Genomic DNA, 25,295 nt, shown 5'->3' on the forward strand with positions numbered 1-25,295 from the left:
CAACAAAGTTACCACAAAAATAAACCCTAGTCCAAAATTTCTCCAATTCTTAAATAGCAAGAAAGAACCGTTATTTTGATCTCTGGAAAAACTTAATGTGGAATGTGTGCACATAAGTGAACGTGATCAAGTTATAATATATTTAAACAGCTTAAGAGACCGAGTATCGTCCTCAGGGATCAAACAAGCAGCAATTACCTATCTATTTAGAACCGTACCAATTGTAGTAAGCAAATTGGAAAGTCGAATTGAATGATGTTTTGATTGAATTGCAATAAAACTAGACAAACAGCTGTAATTTTAGAATTAAATAGTGTTGTAGGGTGTTGGTTTTCATTACATACTTCATAGAATATTACTTAGATCAATCATGCAATTAAGCAATACTGTTTATCTAAGTCTAGAAATTAAATTCCAAATCATTATCTTAAAAAAAAAATCTTTTTTATGCAATCCTAAATGATAACAAACATCATGATATCAAATTAAAACACATGGCATTAAACATTCTCATCATCAACATTTACTACTCTCTTAACTATGTATGTGATAGGTTAATAGCAATTTAATATTACAAGTTCAATTAAACATATAATCTACCAAATTGAATATTCAATCTAACATTTATTGATGGCCAATCAATATAAATTAAAACAACAACATTAAAAGATAAAGATCTATGCAATTCCATGAAATTCCTAAATATTAAATCAAATCCATATGTCAATCCAACAACACCCTTAAATAAAGAGGCTAGCCACTCATGGTTCTCAATAACATATTTACATACAAAATCCATAGCATTCAAGTAGAGAAAAAGAAAGAATAAGGGAAACCCCTGTTTAGAATGCTCCTCCTTCGGTAGAAATCGCCATTCTTCTCTCCATTAGCACATCGAGAAGTTGAACGGTCTCTACAATCGATCACCACTCTCTACTCTTGGCCAAGAACTCTCCTTTTTTTGTCTCAAATTAGGTTTGAATGTCTTCCAATTACATCAGAATTGTCCCCTCAATGTTAAGAGTCATCCAATTAATTAAAGGGTCGGAAATTTGGAACCAAATCCTTGCCAACTACTGCCTTCTGTTGTTAATCATCGCTTCAGTCGGAGCGTTGCAATGCTACGACCAGCATTGCAACACTTCCCTGCCTTTTGATACATTATTTTGAGTATAATTAACTTTTCGATCATAAATCCTAGAAATCACTAACAAATACATCAAATTTGCTAAAAAAACACATTAAAAACAATATCTAAGACAAATAACACATATTTTGTGTGTGTTTCAGGTATTAAAAAAGAAGTTCAAGCTGGAAAATGTTAGTACTAAGAAATTCCTTGTGGGAAAATTCTTAGATTAAAAGATGGTTGACACCAAATTGGTAGCCAATCAGATGGAAGAATTGCAAATTATCATTGGCGATTTGGGAAGTGAAGGATTGGACATTAGTGAGTCATTCCAAGTTGTTGCTGTGATTGAGAAGTTGCCTCCTTCCTCGAAGGACTTCAAATATTATCTCAAGCATAAACAAAAGAAATTATCCATGGATAACCTTGCAATGAAACTCCATATTGAAGAGGATAATAGAAAAGAAGATAAAACTTCACTGGAATTTGAAGCTAAAGCTCATTTTGTTGAAGCTTCAAAATAAAAACCCAAGAAGCAGAATTTCAAGAAGAAAAATATGAATCATGGATCAACGAATGATGTTAGCAAGCGCATTCAAGGAAATTGTTGGGTTTATGGTAAGAGTGGTCATATTGCTACAATGTGCAAAAAAAAATAAGGGACGAAGTTCCAAAAATCAGGCCAACATCGTGAAAAATGACGATCTGGTTACCGTCATTTCTGAGGTAAATATGGCTTCAGACACCAAAAGATTAGTGGATTAATACTAGTACTAATAAGCACATTTGTAAGGAAAAGCCATTATTCATTACATATAAAAAGCTAGATGGCAGCTATAAATTATACATGAGAAATGCTTCAATTGCCTCTGTAGAAGGCAAAGAGAAGATCCCATTTAATTGGACTTCTAGAAAGATACTTACCCTCAATGATGTGTGGCATGTGCCAGAACTTCGAAAGAATCTAGTGACAGAAACCCTATTTAACAAAAATAAGTTCAAGCTTGTATTTGAGTCAGATAAATTTATTCTGACAAAGAGGAGTATGTATGTGGGAAAAGCCTATCTAAGTGATGGCATGTTCAGACTGAATGTACTTGCACAAATGTTAAATAATGGTAATAATATCAACTTTTCTACTTATATTGTTGAGTTGTTGATGTTGGACATTCTAGATTGGGGCATATCAATTATCGTTCTGTAATTAGAATGGTAAGTTTAGGACTATTACCAAATTTTAACATTGATAATAGACATGAATGTGAAGTTTGTGTTGAATCAAAGTTTATTAGAAAGTCATTTTCATTTGTGAAAAAAAGTGATGAGTTACTTGATTTAATCCACAATGATACATGTGACATGAAAAATACTCCCACACAAAGTGGTAAAAGATACTTTGTCAAATCATTGATGATTGTAGTAAATATTATTATGTATATTACATACTAAAGATGAAACCTTTAATGTTTTTAAAACATATAAGGCAGAAATTGAAGAAAACCTTGAGAAAAAAAATAAAGGTGCTTAGATCAAATAAAGGTGGTGAATATAAATCATCATCACTTTATGGATTTTTTTAAATTAATGGTATAATCCATCAAACTATAGCACCTTATACACCATAACAAAATGGTGAGCTTAAAGAAATAACCGAACTTTAAAAGACATGGTTAATGCATGTTAAATAGTTCATATTTACCTCACAATTTGTAGGGGAAAGCTTTGTTGACATCAAATCTTATACTAAATAAAATTCCATATAAGAAAACTAATAAGTCACTTTAGAAGTGTGGAATGGAAAGTTACCCTCATATAAAATGTTGAAAGTGTAGGGGTGTTTGGCAAAGGTACAAGTTCCTTTACCAAAAAGGACCAAACTTGGGCGTAAGAAAATTGATTGTATCTTTATAGGCTATGTATATATAGTGTTGCACTGCTGCTTATAGATTCATGGTACCATAATGGAATCTATTGAAGTTGAATTCTTTAAGGATATTTTTCCTTTAAAGGAGGAAGGACACAAAATTATTGGTATCAAAAGAATTAATGAGGCTAGCTCTTCCAAAGGTCAAGACAATCAGAATATTGAGCCTAAACCTAGAAGAAGTAAAAGAGGTGAGAAAACGGAAGGAACTCGTATTGAAAAGATCCCTGAGCGGAAGCGAATCGTCTAAATTCCATTAATTATTGAAAACATAATTTACAATAAACATACAGTAGATATGCATTTAAAGTTAAACTACAATATGCCTTTACAAGAAATAAAGGGTTCAAGATACATTACCCTTGAAGAATATTTCTTCTTGTAACTCCCTCAAACAGTCACGAACACAGCAACCTCTTGAAGACCTTCTTTAAGATTTTCTTGTACCAAACAAGGAGGACACTACCACAATGAGCCTTTGGTATTCTCGGGGTGAGAACCAGGAGTGGTGGGCTCTGACTATTTTTGTTAGGAGGGATAGTTCGAGTGTGGAGGAAAAAGATTGAGAAACACACAAAACTTTTCTGCAACTCACAATCGTTCAGAAAAATGACAATCGTAGAGCAAGAAGAAGAAACCAAGTTTCTTTTATTTCTCTTGCTACAAAATCAATAGCTACCTACTAAGGTGGTTGGAGAGAAAAAAGGGAAGTTATTATTCAAAATAATAAAATAATATAAATAAATATGATAACTAACTTACCATATTATATTTATATTAAACTATATGTTATATTAAATATAACATATAACCTATAGTTTTAATATTGTGTCATATAAAATATAAACTATAGTTTCTTTTCTCTATTTTATGACATTGAATATAAATCATATTTATATCAAAATTTAACAACTATGAATCACATTCATAGAAAATATATTTGAATCTCATTCAAATATTTATTTCCTCCTACTAAACTATAATGTATCAAAAACATTATAACAATTATATCATATATAATTGAATCAATTTAATTATATCATATTAACCCCTCTTATTAATTTAGTTAATTAATTAAATCCCTCTTATTAATTTAAATAATTCAAATTAACCCCCAAAACTGATTCTCAACTAAATTCTTTTAAGCTACCAAGGGAACCTTATGAACCTAGCTTGAAGTTCCAATGGTACATGAATAATTAACTAAACTCTTTAATTACATTATTTAATTAATTATTCACCATCCATTAACTGTCGGGCACTTCACTAAAAACCGACATCTACACTCTTTGCACTTATTTCTGTGTCCATTGAATATAACCATTCAATAGTACGATGACCCTTCACAAATTGCTCGTAAGTACAACTGGGCCAAATTATCGTTTTGTTCCTGTAGTTACATCTAACTCCTTAAGTAGCATTGATTCCTCTAATGAACAATAGATCATAGTCCTACTATGACTAAACCCCTAAAGGGTGTGGCATCACATTGTTCAAGACCCAGAATCAGCCACTAGAAGAATTTCAGGTTTTAATGTCGGTTGCCCTTTAATGAAATTTGCAACCGAAGCCCAGAATCTATCCGTTTTATCAATTGTTATCCCTTTTTTTAAATTCCATTGCCGAATCCATTTTTTTGGTCAAAAAGTATAATATGACACATCATCATCGAACACTGTGGCTATGACATATTATTTATGTATGGATTGCAAATCTATTACATTTAATCTACAAATTCTGCTATAAAATTATAATTTAAAAGGCCGTACAATAATTCAGCCCTTGAAAACACAAATTACAAGTAATACAAACATTATGAGTTTATTGTCCCTCTCCAATTGGAAAGTATGGATCCCTTCATAATTCTTCTTGAACGGACCCCCCCCCAGCTTCAGCAGTGTCTTGTTATAGGCATCTTTATCTAACCACTGTTGTTCAAAGGATCACAAACAAAAAAGGTTTAAGACAAAGGATTGAAAGTGAAAATGTGATCAGAATTCATATTCAACTAACTGTGTTTATTGGGAATGTGTATAAATTGTACATTCAAGGCAAAATTCTTTATTAGAGTTCCCCAAGAAAAAGCATAAAAAGGTTGCAATACCAAATCTTTACTCCTTTGTTGCACCTGCAAAACAAGCAAAATCAATAGTTGAATAAATGAGAGAATCTTCTTTTTAAAACTGTGAGTCATCAACTAAAACTTATAAAAACTGTGAGTCAAACATTCTTTTAGTGTATTTAATTAGCATAATGCACATGTTCTCAAGCCAATCAATCGTTTAGTTCCTGCATCTATTGCTTAGCTTCAGCGGTCCATCGCGTAGCTCAATCGTTTAGTACACGATCTCGCGCATAGGCTATCGTTTAGGTACCGCACCCATCGTTTACCTCCATTGTTTAGCGCTTACCCTTATCGTCTAACGCATTCGCCTATCGCTTAACGTCATCTCCTATTGCTTAGCATTCCACCTATCGTGTAGCGCGTCTGCTCATCGTCTAGCACAACACAACTATCATCTAGCACTCATGCCCATCGTGTAGCGCCATCATGTAGTCTATCGCTTAGCGCCCACGCATCTGCTATACGATCGTCCAATCCCGTCTACATGATTGTCCAGTGCTCGCGCATCTGCTATACGATTGTCCAGCGTCTGCCTACACGATCGACGATCGTCCAGTGCCCGACTACACGATCGACTATCGTTCAGCACCCGCGCATATCTACATGATCGTCTAGCGCATCGCTTAGCTCCGTGCATCTACTATACGATCGTCTACCTCATCGTTTAGCTCCCCGCATTGCTACGCAATCGTCCAGCACTCGCCTTCACGATCGCCTACCTCATCGTGTAGCGCTACCCATTTACTACACGATCATCTATCTAGTGCCTTGCGCTCAACATTTCACTTTCACTGCTCTTGCTCACGCAGGAGCAACTCTTGGTAATGCCTCTTGCCAATACTTTAACAAATGTATCATATATAACAAAACCATTAATCAAATCGAATTTCAAAGGCCATAGACACATAAAAAGGCCCAAATCTAGGAGCAGCGAGACATATTGAAGTGAAACCGCAACTGGCTTTCATTGAGACATTTACACAAACAGTTGAGAGGTGTAATATAAGAACAAAAATTGTTGTGAGTTTAAGAGAGGAAAGAGAAGAAGAGCATACTAATCTATACGAACGACGAATGACGAACTTCAAATCTTCAGATCTGGACTTCAGATCGGACGAGAACGGTGGCACATGGATCCAGGCGACTTCAGATCTGGACTTCAGATCCAGACGACTAGGTATGGCCGATGACAGACGAATGAGAGGATCTACACCACGGATGACTGGGTGCGACTTCATATCCGAACCAGATCTACACCACGACAGACTCTTCACCCACGATTGACGGCCGCATGGCAGACTTTTCACCCAGATCTACACCACGACAGACGAGGATCTACACCACAGACGACTTGGTTTGTAAGAGAGAAGTGAGAAAGAAGATGGTCTGAAGAGGGAAGTGTGAGAATGAGAAGAAAAAGAAAATAAGGGGAGAGTGAATAGGGAAAAATTGAAAAAGAATGAGCGGGGGGGGGGTGGGGGGGGGGGGGGGGGGAGTGGGATAGAAAATAGGAGGAGAGTGAAGAGGAAAAAATTAAACGGGTCTTTAATGTCAATTTAAAACCGACATTGAAGGTACCCCTACAATGTCGGTTTAAAATTGACATTAAAGATCAACTTTTAAAAAAAAAAAAAAAACCGACATTATACATCTGATTTCACTTTTTTCAACCGACATTAAAGCCCAAAATTCTTGTAGTGGGCCCTTAAGGGAGTAATTTATCTACTTACCCCTACTTCGAGAAAGGAGTGGATTCCATCTTGTGTAGCTGTGTTCCTAGCTTCCCAATCAGATGAATCCCCAAAATGATAGGCTTGTTGAGTCGGCGATCTGGCCACTCTCACCCATACAAATCAAAGGACCACCCTCATAGGCAAGAGTTCACAACTCACTTAGGATTCAGGTCATGTTACCTATGGTCATCCTGGTGAAATGAAAGTCTCTATTAGGAACGGTGTTATATAATGAGATTAAACATTTCATAGTCCGATCTTATACAAACTCCTTTGTATAGAACATCCCTACTTACATGTCTAATACAGGAATGATCAGGATCAGATCATTTAAAGCATTTTATAACAATTGTAAAACCTACAAAGCGGGCCATATTCGTAGTGTCATCAGGATAAGGTACCCAGCCTTATCCATCTACTACAGACCATTTAGGTTATCACTTAAACATAATCTACTTATATGTCTCAACATACGTGTTTAAGTTACAATGATAACCTTGGATGTTATCTTATTGGTTTGTGGTTAATGCAACTAAAATATCACATATTTTATAGACAAAGTGAATAAAATATCATATATTATTAATCACATAAGAGTTTGCTCATATAAAGTTTACAAACTATAGGACCCTACGAGATTTTGGTCATCAACCCCAACAAAATCTTCTTTATTTGGACCTGATTTCATGATTTATATGATAGAAGGTGAGCCTCTTGGAAGTATCAATATTGAGTTAGAATCCATTTTACAGAACAATTTTTGGGTATTGGATGATTTTCCTCCTAGAAGTAACTAATTGAGAGTAAATAGATTTTTAAGGGAATGCTAAGAGCTGGTGACACTATTGATAAGTATAGAGCCCGCTTGGTAGCTAAAGGCTTTTGTCGAAAAGAAAGGCTAGATTTGTTTGATACCTATTTCCAGTGACAAGGGTTACATCTAAGGATAATTGCAATAGAAGTTTTACAAAATTTGAAAATACACCAAATAGGTGTAAAAACTGGTTTTTTAAATGGATATTTAGATGAAGAAATTTATATAGAACAACTTGAAGGGTTTGTTATTAATGGACTTGAAGACAAAGTGTATAAACTTGTCAAGTCTCGTTATGGGTTGAAACAGGCACCCAATAAATCGCATGAAAAGTTTGATCATACTATGTTATCAAATTGATTTAAGATAAATGAGTGTGATAAATGTGTCTACATTAAAACCATAGATCAAGAGTACGTCATTGTTTGCTTGTGTGTGAATGATATGTTAATAAAAGGCATCAATAGAAAGTGTCATTGATTCCACTAAAAGGATGTTGAAATCCAACTTTGATATGAAAGATCTTGGTCTTACTGATGTTATCCTTGGAACAAATAACAAGAAATCCAAGTGGATACATACCTTCTCAATCTTATTATATAGAGAAACTAGTAAGAAAATTTGATCATTTTGAGAGTAAACCGGTTGTTGCTCCATTTGATCCAGATTGAAAATTAAGGAAAAATAATGATGAAGGTGTGTCTTCTCTAGAATATTCTAGAGTTATTGGTAGCTTAATGTACATAATAAATTGTACAAGACCTGATATTTCCTATTCAGTAGGAAGGTTAGCAAGATACACCACAATCCTGGACATGATCATTGAAATGCTTTAGTCAAAATTCTTAGGTACTTGAAGTACACTTTTGACTATAGATTGTATTATACGAGGTATATAGATGTACTAAAGGGATTGAGTGATGCTGGATCTCTAATAACATGGAGACTAAATCAACCAAATGGTATACTTTTACCTTAGGTGGAGTAGTTGTATCATGGAAATTTAAAAAAAAAAAAAAAAAAAAAACGTGTATAGCATGTTCTAGGAAACAGAGTTTATAGCTCTTGATAAAGCAGGAGAAGAAGTTGAATGGCTTTGAAGTTTTCTTGAAGATATTCATTGTAGTCAAAGCCTATTAAATGTAATATGTATTTATTATGATAATTTAGCAGCTTCCATGAGAGTCAAGAATAATATTTATAATGGTAAGTCAATAGAGACAGGCATAATTCGATAAGGCAATTGCTCTCTAGTGGAATAATTTCCATTAATTATGTGAAATCAAAAGAGAATATTGAAGATCCTTTAAAGAAAGGATTGCCAAGAGAGCAAGTCACATGTACATTGAAGGAAATGGGGATAAAGTCAATGAAATGAGTTATCTAGTGGTAACTTAACCTAGTTGACTAGAGATGCCAAGATCTAATTTCAATAAGCAAACTAGCTAGATAATTCATAGTTGATGCTGAAGGGATTGAATTCCAATGCAGAAGCAATTTATCGCTATGCCCCAATATTATAGAAAAATTACAAAATAGAAACATAAAGAATTAGGCGAAACATGCTTTATACGGTAATTAATTAGGGGAGATGGATTACAACCTTTGTAGAACCAATTTTCAAACATCTTTTCCCAATCTTCTAGATCTACTTTACAATCAGATCACGAGCAAGACACAACCACTGATCTTCTCTACTATTTTCTTTACAACAAGGAAGTTTGTGGGAGTTTTAATGTTCGTGGAGGCGAACCAAAGAACTTCTCTCTGTACTTTTTGTTACGTCAGAGTGAAAGAGAGGTATTATTATATTTCTTAGTCTTCTAAAGTTCAGAATAAAATGTGAGGGGAGTTAAATCCTCTCACCGCACTAACCATTTCCCTGCGATGCAACGGAGTTGACTGATTAATTTATTTAATTTGGAATTTAAATTAAATCTAATTTAATTTAAATAAATTAAAGAAATAATTAATCAAATTGACATTTATTTAATTTTAATAAAATATAAAATATTTATTTAATTTAATATTTGAATCTTATTCAAATATACTTCTCTCTCTTAACCTATAGTTCTAATATGAATCTCATTTACATTAAATTTACTATATAGGTTTAATATGAACCAATTCATATTAATTTAATATTTGAATCTCAAATGTTATTCTCTCATATAGTTATAAATTTGAATCTAATTTAAATAAACTATATACTAATATATATTTATATACATTCTATTAAATTGTATCATATTCAATAAATTCCCATAAACAATAATTTAAACACTTGAAATTTACAACACCTAAATATTTGTTTAATTCCATTATGAGCTAGTAGAGGGACCTTATAGACCTTATAGACCTACAGTTATAAGCACTAATGATACAAGATTAATTAATTAAAATATTTAATTAAATTAATTAACATTCATTAACTATGGGGCACTCTACTATATTACCTATAGCTGCACTCTTATGAACTGTAAAATACTTATGTGTCCATTGATTTGTAACAATTTCATGTAAGTCAATCCTCCACAGGTTGTTTGTAACTACAACTGGGTTGAATTACCATTTTATACTTATAGTTACTTCTTGCTCCTTAACTACCACTGATTCTCTAATGAACAATCTATTTATGGTCTAATCATAACAAAATCCATCTCGGGCCAATGAGAGGATGAGGCTTCATTATTCAAGTCCCAGGATCAGCACTTAAGAGAACAACATATCTACTTACCCTATAGAAGGGAAGGAGTGAATTCCATCATGTGACCCTATGTTCTCAATTCCCTACTCGGTATCATCCCCAAGATGGTCGACTTATCGAGTCGAAAACTAGGGTCACTCTCACCCATACAAATCAAAGGATGGCCTTCATGAGCAAGATTTCTAACTCACTCAGGATTCAAATTGGGTTCCATGGTAATCATTTGAAATATTAATCTCTTCAGTTAACGGTATTATAAAGAGAGACTATATATTTTGCGGTCTAGTCTTATACGATCTCATTACATAAGATACCTCCACTCACATGTCTTCACATGAACAATTTGAATCAAATCGTTTGTAAGGATTACAAAGTGAGCCATATCCATAGTATTACCAAGATATAGTACCTAACATTATCCATATACTATAGACCTTCTAGGTTATTACTTGAACATGATTCACTTGTATGTCAACCAAGTTATATGAAAATAACCTCGGATCTTAGTTTTGGATTTTAATTATGCGATTAAATAAATAGTGATTATTTATATAGAAAATAACATTTTATTTATATAGAAAATTTGTTTACAAATTTACAGACTATGGGTTTAGGACATAAATCCCAATAGATGCACTAAGAAACTTATAGTTTCTTCCCATTTCTATGATGTCCTAGAGTGTGTAATTTTTTAATGTTAAAGTTATATTGATATTTTGTTTTATAAGAGGAGTAATGACATAATATTCTTAATCAATATTACATATATGAGAGTAGAAGTGGGTTGCTTCTGTGAGAACTTTTCAAATGGCTTATGTTCCCTAGAGCTCTTGTGAATTCAAGATTTTGTCCAGAACTAAAATAGACACAAACGTATAGAACTTAAAGATACAAGATTAGTTTTATGTGATATCTGTTGTCTCAATTCACCAATGAGAAGGATAGTTCAAGAGCTTAGTCTCACTATTTCTTATTTAAATTTGATGGATATTCACTAAGGAAGGTTCAACTCCATAAGACACCTTTCCTGATGCATAGCTTGTTTGTTTGCTCTGAACAGTTTTGTTTGACTTTTCTCCCTATCTTTCATATGGGAGATTGTTGGATATATATAGTCAAAGAAAGTGAAAGTTTGGTAAATATTTGAAATATAAAAATGGATTTAATTGTGTAGATCAAATCCATTGTTTAGAAACTTTCGAAATAGATTAAAACTTCAAATTAAAATGGTATTTCATGTACAAATTTAACATGTATGGAAGTTAAATTTGTTGTTTGCTTAATTTGGATGAGTTACCTTTGATTTTTGTCAAGTAACAATTCAATTGAGTTAAATTTGACAAATGTTTCAATTTTTGTATTTATGTGATTTTATTTTATATTTTGGAGAGTTACTAAGTTGTTAGTCCATGAATAGCAAATTGGTTCTTCATTTATAGCATTTTGTTCCAAATTAAAAGAGTTATCTCCGTTCTTTCTTTCTTTACTTTATTCTTGAGTTGAGTTGAGAGCAAGTATCCACGAGTGTCATATCTAAGTAGTTAGAGGTTGCAATTCTACCAGAATTAGTCGTGAGATGACATACGCTTATCAGAAGTATGTCTTAACTAGGTTTTGAGTCTGTAAAGATTTTGAGATTCTTTCAAGTCTTTGATTATTTTCATATCTAGGTCTTGTTACATTATTTGGCTTATGTTTGAGTCTAGATATTATACATTCACTGCTTTGTTTCTAGTTGAGGTACAATTTGTTTGCTAATATATTCAGTTCATATATATCAATTTTCTCCCAAAAGGAGCTAGTTGCCGAAGGTAGTCGTTGAAATTGAGCATTGGATTGGTATTTATTGTTCTTGGTTGTCAGAGTGATCGTCAGAGTTGGTCGGCGTAAGTGGTCGTTGGAGTTGGTCACTGACTGGTTGAGTCATTGGAAACATTGAAAGGAGGAAGAGTTAGTTCTTTTAACAAGTGAGTTGTAAATAGTACTACTGTAGCAAAGTCGGGGGTTAAAATAACCCTTATCCCAAAGATAGAATGGTGTAGTGGTGACCTAAAATAAAATTTGGATCATCACATCGTCTCAAGAACTTCTACTCCAATAATAGTTTTGAAAGACTTTTAAAAGAGGTAACATTGCAACCTCTCAAAGAAACTGCTACATCCACACCTATGGATGGTGTTCTTCAGCTCAAATGTTAGATATGTTGGTCTTCCTTGTTTGAAATGCCTAACAATGTACTGAAGTCTCGTTGAATAACTATTAACTAAATTTATCTTATCCAAAATTAAGGTCTCATTTATTAACATATATTTTATTTTCTAATTTAGAAAATTATGTGTTTCAACACTAGTTCTTTGATGATAAAGCAAGAAACGTATAGATATAAGCAATGATTATGAGCTTAATTTCCCCCCAAAAAAAAATAAAATTGTTATTGAATAAATCCTAATATTTTGTTTTAGTAGGATATTTTGTTTTAGTAGGTTGTTCACGAACAAATTCAATAAAGAGATGTCTAAAAAGGGAATCGTCAAGAGGGTGAGCACACCATAGAAGAGGAAGAGAGAGTAAGAGAACATTATAAGACAATAAAAGTTTATTTGTGTTTCAAAAGATAATAACAATAATAAATTTGTAATGCACAATTCTTTACAATCACTAAGTAACGAAGCCAACTAAACATAGCTTCCACTGGTTTAGGCATGCCCTCAACGAAGACCCTGATGAACTCAAACAATATTAAAAAAAATTGTAGAAAAAAACACTAAGTAGGAAAATATATCAATATTTAATTTTCAAAAAGAAACCAAGTTCATCTGAGTATAGAATAATAATTTGCAGAGTGGGGCTTATGTTCATGGAGTTAGCAATCAAAGAATTCTATCTTGAATATCAGTAATCAACGTTGATGCCAATGAGCTCAGCTTCCTCCCTGTCTCCCCCGCAATGTTCTTCAACGATGATATATCTTGAGAAGCCTACATCAATTCAAATTCAGAAAAATACATCTTTCCCACAAACCAACCTTTTCAAAACTCTTCTTGATTGTTTCTTACCTGTAAAGAAATCCGGCTGATGAATTCGTGCGCCGCAAGATCCAGAGTTGAATCATCCATCCCTTGTCCAAACAGATCAGCACTCGAGATTGCCGACGAGCTCTGCATTCCACAAACAAACCTCCCTTACAATTCATTCAACTCAACAGTGTTGAACCAAAATCAAACAAAAACTTACTGTAAACTTCTGCAATGAAGCCTTGGCCTCCGACTCAGCAGATTTGTTCTGATCCCCGAAGAATTGAGCAGACGAAATCGATTTCGCATTCGAGAATTTCTTTCGAGCTTCTTCAGTTTCTTCCACCTGCGGATCCAAACAACACATTAATTGTTCTGCTTTTGAAATACTTTTGAAGGCGTTGTGTTGTGTTTTAACCTGGATTTTAGTGGAATTTGAGCTTGATTTCTTCGAATACACACCACCATTGTGATTATTATCCATTCCAAATTCAGCAAAGAAGCTAGAGGATTTCGGTGGAGCAATATGACCAATCACGGGGGATCCATTAGAGCTCACATCAGAAGATTGTGCATTCTCAACATACTCGAACCGAGAAGCCAACGATGAGGCCATCGCACCGTTCGTTGTTATCGACGACGAAACCGGCGTCGGGGGGTCTTCCGGTTTCTGATCATACAGATTCTCAGTCGTCTGCATTCACAAGACAATCATTTCAAAATCAAACAAAAAATCCAACAACCCACAAAAAGAGAGGAGATTCAATTCTTTTGAAACAGATTAACCTTTGTCGTAAGCTTCCGAGCACCAAGTCCACCGATCTTGCCTGTCCTTTTAGCACCGATGGGTTTTTTAACAACAACAGAATGAGAGGCTTTTGGAGAAGAGACTTCAGGAGCTTCTTGTTTGGTGGTTTTCATTAATGGGATGGCATTGCCGTTGGAGTGAGAAGAAACAGGGGAAGAGGGGCGAGGGGGATCTTCAGCCATGGTTTTAGCGACTTCTTTGGAAAGGGTTTGTTTATACAAATCTGCAGCTCTGGAGGTGTATTTGGCTTCAATTTTGCCGCCGTCGTTCCAGCCGTGCTGCTTGAAGAACACCTGAGCACGGTTGTTTCCGCCGTAGCTCATCATTTTCAGCTGCTCCGTTGACCATGAGTCCAAATTTGTTGACCTATATAACAATTTATCTCATCAATTACTCTGGTTTTCTTTTCCCTTAGTTTTAGTTCATTGATTTCTTATTAAATACCCATGGTCAAAAGTCAAATAATGAGTTGACTTATGTTTGAAGTTCTGCATTCATTCCATTTTGGTTGGTATTTTATTGTGGTCTTTGAATTTAGAAACTAAAATAATATAAATATAGAGACATGGCATATTGAAGAAAAATGGCAACAATTTTCTTCCACCCTTTTCTGTTAAATCATACCTTTGGTCATTGAACTTCAAACTTTTTGTCAAATAGGTCTTTAAACTTACGAAAAGAAAACAAAAAAAAAAAGTAGATGCCTAAACTTTCGTATCCAACAAATACTCAAACTTTTAATTTCATGTCAAATAGATCTTTCACTTAAACATTTTTTTTAATTCAACAACTTATTAGGACATTAATTAAAGATAAAAATTACATGTTAAAATTTGGAGAGCTATCAAAAACATGATAGAAATTAAAGAATTAAATCTCCAAATTAACAAAACTTTTAAAAGCTAGAAAAGAAACGGATATGACATTAGTAAACTGCCATTTGAAGAGATTTCTGTACAAAGAATCCAAATATCAATGTGGAAAACCTATTTTTTGAAAATAAGGATGTATAACTTTTTGCTTACGGCACTCCGCTGCGCTCGCCCTCCTCCCTCCTTGCGCTCGAACTCACTCTCTCACACTCATTCTCTTGCTCGCCGCTCTCGGAAATGCGGTTTTGTAACATCAGTGAATGGTTATTCTTCCTTACGTTCAAAACCTAGGTCAAACGGCATTCTAAAGCTGAAATTTAGATCACATTCTTACAAAAATCTCCCATTCGAGGGTTAAGCCAAATCCCAAGTAAGAATGATGGAAACATTTCAACAAAAACTAAGATCCATAACATTGGAGGAACAATTAATAACATGGATGAAAACAAGAAGTTGATTAAAAGAAGAAAAACCTGACGAAGCTTATATGAACGCCAAGGCTCCGATGAACAGCGGAGCAATCAATGCAAAGGAAAATCCCAAACGTAACCGACGCCCACGTAGGGTTCTTCGCATTACAATCAAAACAGATCTGAACAAAAAACAGAAATTAAAAAAAAAATCAAGTAAAACTCGAATCCTTTGCATTTTCCGATCCAAATCTGAAATTAATTAGTCACTCACCTTGTTCTCCGACTTGGCCTTCAACCTTCTGAAAACAGCGTTCTTGTCGGTGAAGCTATCAGACGCCATTGAAATATTAATGTTGAAGCAAAAGATTTCCCCAAATTGAACTGAAATTCCCCTTCTGGCGAAGACAATTTGGGGGTTAAGGAGAGGGAGGAGAGAGGAAAATAAATGAAACACAAACCACTCATTGATTTTTAGGGAACACACAGCTTTTATTAGTATACTAATGGCGGTACCGTACGTTTAAAATTTTCTTTTCTTTATAATAACATTTTAGTCCCTCTATTTTTAAAAGGTTACTTTTCAGCATTTAATTTCATTTTGGTCATGTTCGATTTTTGTTTACGCCTTGTAATAAAATTTAGGGTAAATATTAATTTATATTTTTAAATTTAAAATTGTCTCAATTTAAGATTTTTTTTTTTAACTTTTTAAGCATTTAATTTTAAAAATAAGTCATTTTAGAAAAAATTGAAGTATTTGATTACTCACATTTTAAAATATATTTTAAATCGTTTTTATCAAAAGAGTTAAAACAAAAATGATTTTTTTTAAAAAAAGTTTTGTTTCTCTAGTCAATCTAAACATGCCCTTAGATCCTCTTTCAAAATTGGTTCGACCAATGTATCGTAAAACTTATGATTTGAGTCAAATAAATTCTAAATGTTGAATAAATCAATCAATTTAGACTTTTCATTGCGATCATTTTTTAAAATCATCTATGTATTGATTATCAAATATGTTAGATTTCTTAAGATGTGGGTTTTACAAAATTGACAATTAAAGTAAATGCACGAACAATTTTGAAAAGAAATTCTGACTAAGAGTCTAAATCGATTTATTTGTGAAACCTAATGAAATGTGTAAATTAAAAAACTTACAAAGTTGAGGATTTAAATTCGATAGGATTATTAGTTCAAAGTTTAAACTAATACAAATTGATATTTTTTTTTCTAAATCTTAAAATTAGTATGTATAATTATTTTATTGTTGATTTTTTAAAAGAAAATAAAAGTAGACTTTATTAGCCTTTCCTTTTATAAACTCCGCAAATAGATTCATGTAATTTCTTCCTTTGTATAAAATTTATAGTTTTATTATTTAACCAATTTTGATATAACTCATGGATGCTGAAATCTTTTCTTTATGATTTGAAATTGACTCTCATTATATGAAAGCTTCTTATGGGTCATTATTATTACGAAAATGAACTTGAATCAGTCGTCAATGTTAGCACATACTAGACAGGGTCTCGTATGAGATTTTCTACACTTTCCAAGAACTTCTAATATGGTTGCACATACTCATGTCGATCAAATTATACTATGTTCAAAGAATTATATTTGGGTGGAAGATCACCCACCGTGAGGTTACTAATAGGGACACCTCTCTTTTATTTAATGCTTAACTTTGTTTTGAATTCCTTTATACTAAAGAAAAATTTTGAACCACTAAATTTAAGATGTATTAAAAGTACAAGAAATGAATTTAAGATTGATTGAAAGTACAAGTATTAAAATAGAATGCAACCAAAGTAAAGAGACCAAAATGATATTTTAACTTTTTTGTTATTAAATTATTAAAACTACCTCTTAACTATGAATTTGGTTTTAATTGTACCTCTTCTTCTTGAAGTTTTTTAGTACAATTGGAGTGGGAGGATTTGAACCATATATTCCTTAGTTACTAACACATTTATATATCAATTGAGCTACATATGCTTTGACCCTAAATCTTGAAGTTTGAAGTATATTTTAAAATGACTCTTGAAGTCTTTTATTATATATATTTTAGGTGAATAAATCTAAACACACATATATATAGACACACAATGCATCACATTTCTGTTGTTGTCGTACTTCTTTCAACTCAACACCCACAATTTTTATGTTTTTTCATTTACATGATTTTTTCTCTAACTCTGACCCCCAAATTTACTTGACGTACATTTTTAGATTTATTCATTTAAGTAACACATAAGCATACACAAAATATTTTTTTACCGATAAATTAAGTGCACAAGTATTATTGGAACACCCCATAATTTATGGATTTTTTTTTTTTAATTTATGTTTATTTTTACCTAGTGGCAAAATTACCCTTTGAGGTTGTTTGAGTGAGGCTTGAGGTGAGGGCTATTTTGGGAATTTGGTTTTTTTTTTTTTTTTTTTTTTTTTTGGAGATGTTGGTTTTGAGACTTGAGAGAGGTGGTTGATTTGTAGCCATCTTTCCATCAGCTAAATTTGAGTTACACGACATACACCTATGCCTTCTTCCACCTTAAATTAGGTAAATTTTATTTTGCATTTTTTTACCATGAAAAGAAAGTTACTTTGTACTTTGTAGTAACCTTTAGGCGTTAGGTGTTGGGTTGTCTAGTTCAAGTCCATTCCCGGTTGACCATGTAACTTCTAAGTACGACATTAAAAGACGTGTGCCGTTCTCATTTATTTGTAAGTTTAAAATTTCAAATTCTATTTTGGAAATTTAAAAATGATTTTAAATTAGCTACTTCGTTCCTCTATTTGGTACATTTTGGTTTTTATACATTTAAAATGTTTATTTTGATTCACATACTTTCAACTTTTGATCTTGTGTTCTTTATAAAGTGCATGAGTTTTTGATCCTTAAAATGAAAGAATAATTAAAATGATGAGACCAAAATGAACCAGAAATTGCATGGTACACAAACCAAAATGAACCAAATCAAAGTTGAAATATAGAAATTATAGAAATCAAAATGATATTTGTAAAGTAATGGGTATACCTTCAACTGAAAAACAAAGTTTCTAAAAATCGAACTTAACCAAATCGAAAATTCAGTAAAACCGAAAAATTGCAGTGTTCAGTCGATTTGAAGAAATTTTGAAACCAAATTAATTCGATTTGGCTTGGTTTCAATTTCGAAAATCGAATTTGAAACCGAATCGAATATATATATATTTCAAAAAAAGAGTAAAACTGAATTTAAAACCAAACCGTTTTTAATTTGAAGAACAAAAATGAATTTAATACCAAACTAAACCAAATCATTTTTTTAATCTAAAAAAATATAACATAGATTTTTTTTTTTGAAATATCAAGACCGAATTTAAAATCGAACCGAGGTTTGAATTAATAAATCGGTTCAGTTCCACATATTAAAAAAATTAGTTTGTTCGATTTAGTCATCAAATCGTATCGAACCGTACCATTTTTCTTTCCCTATTTGAAAGTACGAAAACTAAAATAAACCAAAATAAAAAATATATATGAAGGCTTAAATAGTATTTAAACTTTTAAAGTTTTATTTGACCATGGTTTATTGCTTTATTTTGTTTACATAGTGGCTAGTTTTTTAAAATAAAACCATGATTTTAAAACTAACTTTTTTTCATGATTAATTTTTTATTAAAATCTCATAAACATTTAATTTAACACGATTAATTTTTTGCAAAAGTGAATTTAGTACAATAGATTGATCCCCATCCCTTAGGTTGTTGTATTGTAACATTATTGTGACTTTAATAAAAAACAATAGATTGATCCCCACCCCAAGAGCTTCTAATACGATTGTGGATATTTTTGCCACTCAGCAAGACTGCAATAGCAATCATATTTGACTAGAAGATCATACACCATATACCCATGAGTTGACTAGTAGTAACACCCCTCTTTATCTAATGCTTACTTTTGTTTTGAATTCTTTTCAACTAAAGAATGAATGACTAATCTTATAATCGAATTTAAGATTTATTGAATGTATAAAGACAAAAATGGAATGTAACTCAAAGTAAAGGAATCAAAATGACATTTTAATTTTTTTAACTAAATTATCAAAACTATCCCTTAACTATGAGTTTGGTTTCACTTGTACCACTAGCTCTTGAAGTTTTGTATAACATAATAGGGGTGGAGGGATTCAATCTATAGATCTCTCAGTTGTTAACTCATCTATTTACCAATTGAGTTGTGTACCCTTTGACCCTAACTTTAGAAGCTTGGTATATATTTTTAAGTGAACAAATCTAAACACACATGAAAAAAAAAGATATAGACACATGATGCATGATATACCTTTTGTTGTCTCTCCTTTCAGCTCAACAATCCCTAATTTTTAGGTTCTTTTCATTTATGATTTTTTTTCTAACTCTAACCATAAAATTTGCTAATCATGTTTTTAGATTTGTTCACTTAAATAACACATAAGCATACACAATTCTTTTTTTTATTATAACTACAACAGGAACGAGGGATCGAATCTCTAATCTCTAAGAAATAAGTTAAGCTAAATTTACTTGACAGCATACACAATTTTTTTTTTTTGTCCAGAACAAAAGTAATATTAAAACAACCCCATAATTTGTGGATTTCTTTTTCTATTTATTTTTAACCATGTGACGAAATTACCCTTCAAGGTTGTTTGGATGAGGCTTGAGGTGAGGGCTGTTTTGGGAATTTGGGTTTTATTTTATTATTATTGTTTTTGCCCTTTTAAGAGGGTAGTCGAGACTTGAGAGAGGTGGTTGATTTGTAGCCATCTTTCCGTTGGCTAAATTTGAGTTTCACGACATATCACCTCTTCCATCTTTCCACCATAAATTTGGTAACATTTTTGTTTTTTTTTTTTTTTTTAATACTACTTTGATTTCTATAGATTTTGGTTTATTTTGGTTTCTATATTTTTAAGATTTTCATTTTTGTCCACATACTTTTATTCTTAGTTCATTTTAGTCTTTGTATTTTGAAATGTTCATTTTTTTATTTTTGTACTTTCTTGGTGGTCATTTTAATCCCTTCGTTTTCATTTTTAACTGATCAAAATGGTTACTTTTTTAAAGTTTATTGACCAAATAAATCAAAACTGAAAGTATAAAGACAAAATGAACTCCTTTTTCATATGTGGGTGTCCATACCAACTTAAACACACCTCAACTAATCTCACGAGACAACCCAACTCTATATCGTTTTGGTGTCATGAAAACTCATAGAATATTAAATTTTAGTAGAATAAAATAGGGAAAAATACTTTTTCAATTCTCAAGTTTTCAAGAATATGTACATTTGGTCCCTGTGGTTTCAATTTGGTCATTTTAGTCCATCAACTTTACAAAATAGGTTTAAAAGGTCCTTATTCTCATTCTTTAAACTAATTAGATATTTTTTTTATATTCTTTAAAATTTTGATATGTCATTTTTAAATAAAAATATATTTTTCTTTCTCCTCTCTCTTCCCATCCACTCTCCATCCTTCTCTCTCCTCCCCTCCCCTCCCCTTCTTCCACCATCGTTCCCACTTCTCACTTCCGTCACTTCTCTCCCTTCTCCATGGACACATTCCTCTTGGCCTCTCATTTTCTTTTATTCTTCAAATCTTCTAAACATTCATGAGATAGACCATATTGTCAAGGAGAGAAAGATTCTACTTCTAAAAGTTTTTAAGTTTCATGAGAATGTTTATGCTCATATTAATAATTTCAACAAGCCACTGATCATTTCAACTATTAGATTTGTACTCTGTAATTTAAAAATGAGCAGAACTTCATACAAATGGAGATTATGAAACTATACAAACTCTTTGAAATGTTCATATAAAAACTTTCGATTTTTTTTTTTTTTATATCCATGTCAATCATACTAAATAAAAAACAAGTTCTCGCCAAGTTGGTATTGTCGAATTCAATCATGGTGGTTCACGAGATCTCTAATATTCCTTCCTTTCTGGATCGACTTCTTGACATAAATGCTCTACTATTGAAGAAAATGGATCAGTAAAGAGGGAATAATGGTGAAGAGAGGGGAAGAGGGAGAGAAAGAGAGAAGAATCGTGGAGAGGGGAAGAGAGAGAAGAGTGAGAAAGAGAGAAAATACATTTTTATTTAAAAATATCATATCAAAATTTAAAAGAATATAAAAAATATCCAATTAATTAAAAATGAGAACAAGGACCTTTTAAACCTATTTTATAATGCTGGGGGACTAAAATAACCAAATTGAAACCTTAGAGACCAAATGCACATATTCTTGAAAACTCAAAGACTAAAAATGTATTTTTTCCAATAAAATAAACCTTTTGAAAGTACCTAAAATAAGCTCAAATTGAAAGTATAAGAACCAAAAATAAAAAAAATAAAAGTACATAGACTAAAATGAACTAATATTAAAAAGTACAAAAATCAACGTAATATTTAAACTTTTTTTTTACTTGAAAAGAAAGTTATTTTGAAGTAACGGAGTTAGGCATTAGACATTGGGTCTGGTAGGCGTGTACATGGGGTTGCATTGGGTTGGGTTATAGAGTTTTTTTGGACCAACCCAAAAATTCAGGTTGGTCAAATTGGCAACCCAAATAACCCAACACATGGTCTCTAACCAACCCTCAAAATTGGGTTGACTTGGGTTGGCTTGGGTTGTTGGTTTATTATTATTTTTTTCTTCTTAATTTAAAATACTTAAATTTATTAACAAAACATATCTAATAACTAAAATTTCCTAAAATTAAATTCTTACCTATCAAATATTTATAATATGTATTACAAACTTTATATAAAAACAAAAATTTTTAAAGGAAAAACATAAATCCACAAACTCATCAATTCTAAAAGAAATATGTTTTTTTTATTAATAAATATGTAATTTAGGTTAGGTTGGGTCAACCCAAATTTCTTTTATTAACCCTAGACCCAATCTAAGAAAAATAGAAAAAGATCAACCAAACTCAATCCAAAAATAAAATTAACCCAACCCAATCATAATCTGAATTATTCGAGTTGTCGGATCATTTGAACATTTTTGATTTAGAGTTAACCTTATGACTTATAAGTTCCACATGAAAGATATTGCCCTTTTCGTTTACTTACAAGTTTAAATATTTCACAATTGCAGAATAATAATAATAATAAAGTTAGAATTTAAAATATTATATTTTCGGAAATTTAAAATTTTATTTGTCTACGATTTTATTTTATTGTTTTAATTTTTTTAAATAGCGGCTAATTCTTTTTCAGAAAAAAAAAACATGATATTAGAAATTAACTTTTTTTTTTTCATAATATAATTTAAGGAACATTTGATTTAAAATGATTAATTTTTATTTGATGTCGTCAACATTATTTTAATTTTAATAAAAATAACTAAGAAAATCATATTTTCATTATTAGATTCACGTTTAAAGTTTTAAATTATATAAAAAAAAATTCTCAAATTGTCCCATTATTTAATTAAAATAAGGTTAAATATGTAACTGGTTAATCAATATCTAAAAGGTTACTTCAACCTCAAAACTTTAAACACCTTAGTACAAAATCCAATGAAAAACTAAAGTGAAAATATTACCCAAGTATTTGTCAAATTCACAAGTTTCTCTTATAGATTTCACTTGTAAACATTTAAGAGAATGAGAGAAATATGAAAATTTGAGCTGGAAGGATGAACAATGAATGATTGATTGCTGAAAAAATTGTCTTTAATATTTCAAGAAGGTGTGTTGATACAAGAAGAGATGCAAAATTATGTGTTCATGATTTTAAGGAGGATTTTCATGTCTTTTCTTATTTTTCTTAATTCTTGTTTTTGATTGATTCCAAATGGGATAGAAGTAATAAGAAAAATTAAAACATGTTATATTGAATATCTTTTTTAATCATAAAAACAAAAAAAGAAATAGTTGATTTTTTTACTCTTGATCTCAAATTAATTAGTTAATTAATTAGAGTTTTAGAGGAAAAACCAACATAAATCTATGAGTATCTGATATTGTAAGTGGTCTTGAATACATAGGATTAGATTATTTGGCTCATATGGTTGTTGTCACTTCAAAAGGTCTGGATGATAGATGTTAAATAATCGAAAATTCAAAATAGTAATTTATGTTTAAGTTTTTTTTTTTTTTTGGTCAAACTCTTGTTTTATATTGTAAAAATCTTATGTTGTATAGTAAAAGAAAGTTGTAAAAGAAATATTGTAGAGTAAAAATAAGTTTATATGATTGCAGAGTTATTCAATAAAACTTCTTTCTCCAAATACTTCAACCCGTGTTAAGATTAAATGACTCACCTTCATTATTATTATTTATTTGTTGCCTAAGTTTGTACTTATATTAAATAGGTTATATTATAAATATATTTTTAAGCTTCTCTCAACATATTTCGAAAATAAATAAATAAACAAAAGTTTCTCCAGACGTAAGAACAAAATTTGCAGTTCAAACTATAAGTAGTAAAATATTATTTTTCATTGGATTTGCACAATAACAGAATATTTAAGATATGTTAACATACATGTATAAAACAATAATAATAGTAACACTATTATTATTGTTAGAGTTGTGAGATTAGCCATTCTTGTTTAAGGTGTTTGTTATTTTCAGAGGATGTCTGTTTGAATATCTCAACATTTGTGTTCTCTCGTTGCCTGATGTTCCTGTTGAGATGTGGTTTCTGCTGTTGTTATTAGCCTTGTTGCGAAGATTCTCTTAGAATATTGCTCTTAAATATGTTTCCTTATTTGCCTGTTTCTGACTATTGTTGCTAGGGTTGTCCTCATGTCCCACTGCATGTTTAAGGAGGGATTCATTGTCGGCTAAGGTTATACACTTTTGAAGAAAAAGAATAATCCTCATTGCGGCTGTTTTGTGAGAATATACAAAGTTACAAGTGTATAACCTTTTTGGTGAAGGTGTTATGTGATCTGTACTTCATCAATACTCATTCAGAAGTTGTTGGAGTGTGTCAACTGGAGAGAGACTCTGTAACTAGGGAGAGCCTAAGTTCTCAAAGTGTAGTGGTCTCAAGTTGATAAAAGGAAGATAAACTAGTGAAGAGAAGGAGTCTTATATCCAAGGGGAGCCTAGATGTTCATCTACTAATGTGTTTCTGCTTAGGAGGATCCTAAGTCATATTGAGAGAGAGTCGTACATTTAGGGGTAGCCTAAATGCTATTTTAAGAAATCAAGTTAGATGAACTATTATAGTTTGTAACAACATATAAGTACAAAGTTATTTTACTTTACATTAGTAGATTTATCTTTCTTGGATATACTGCTCCCCAGACATAAGTGGTATTTCACTGAACTGGGACTTTTGTGTTCTTGATCTGCATTATCTTCTGTATTGTCGTGCCAAGCATTTTTGTTGGGTTTTATGTCTTAAAAACTCGCAACTTGTAAAATAATAAACATTTTCTATTATCAATATACTTGTTATTGATCTCATAAATTGTATGAAAGTCTAAATCCAATAAACTAAGACTCATGACTATTGTATGAGTACTTGAACTTTATGTGGAGACATAAGAGTGGATCAGGTTCGAGTAAATAGTCAAAATGATCTATGGTACATGAATGAGGTTGGGTACCTTATTCTGATAACACCATTGGATGCGGTCTACTATGTAGTTTTTACAAAGAGTTGTAATGTGCTATATATGATGTGATCCTAATTCGTACATGTTATGATATGAGAAGTGGGGGCATCCTATGCAATGAGTTTGCATAAGATTAG

General features: G+C 31.7%; 1 protein-coding gene across 5 annotated transcripts; it reads right to left on the minus strand.

Moving 5' to 3' along the window:
- Positions 1–13,010: 13,010 nt before the first annotated feature.
- Positions 13,011–16,019, minus strand: LOC120077102 (putative ADP-ribosylation factor GTPase-activating protein AGD8). Of its 5 annotated transcripts, none has more exons than XM_090314229.1 (8): positions 15,811–16,002; positions 15,600–15,718; positions 15,269–15,413; positions 14,233–14,620; positions 13,865–14,140; positions 13,667–13,792; positions 13,489–13,590; positions 13,011–13,410 (listed from the first exon to the last, which is right to left on the minus strand). In XM_090314229.1, exons 4-8 carry the CDS (start codon positions 14,578–14,580, stop codon positions 13,303–13,305), a joined length of 960 nt encoding a protein of 319 aa, XP_090170355.1. In that variant the 5' UTR covers positions 14,581–14,620; positions 15,269–15,413; positions 15,600–15,718; positions 15,811–16,002; the 3' UTR covers positions 13,011–13,302. The 5 variants fall into 5 exon arrangements, with proteins under 5 accessions (XP_090170355.1, XP_090170354.1, XP_038886899.1 ...); XM_090314228.1 differs by having other exon boundaries at positions 15,269–15,430; XM_039030971.2 differs by lacking the exon at positions 15,269–15,413 and having other exon boundaries at positions 15,811–16,019.
- Positions 16,020–25,295: the final 9,276 nt, after the last annotated feature.

This window comes from Benincasa hispida, chromosome 5, assembly GCF_027475165.1.
Source record: "Benincasa hispida cultivar pf3 chromosome 5, pf3_genome.v1.1, whole genome shotgun sequence".
Classification (NCBI taxonomy): domain Eukaryota; kingdom Viridiplantae; phylum Streptophyta; class Magnoliopsida; order Cucurbitales; family Cucurbitaceae; genus Benincasa; species Benincasa hispida.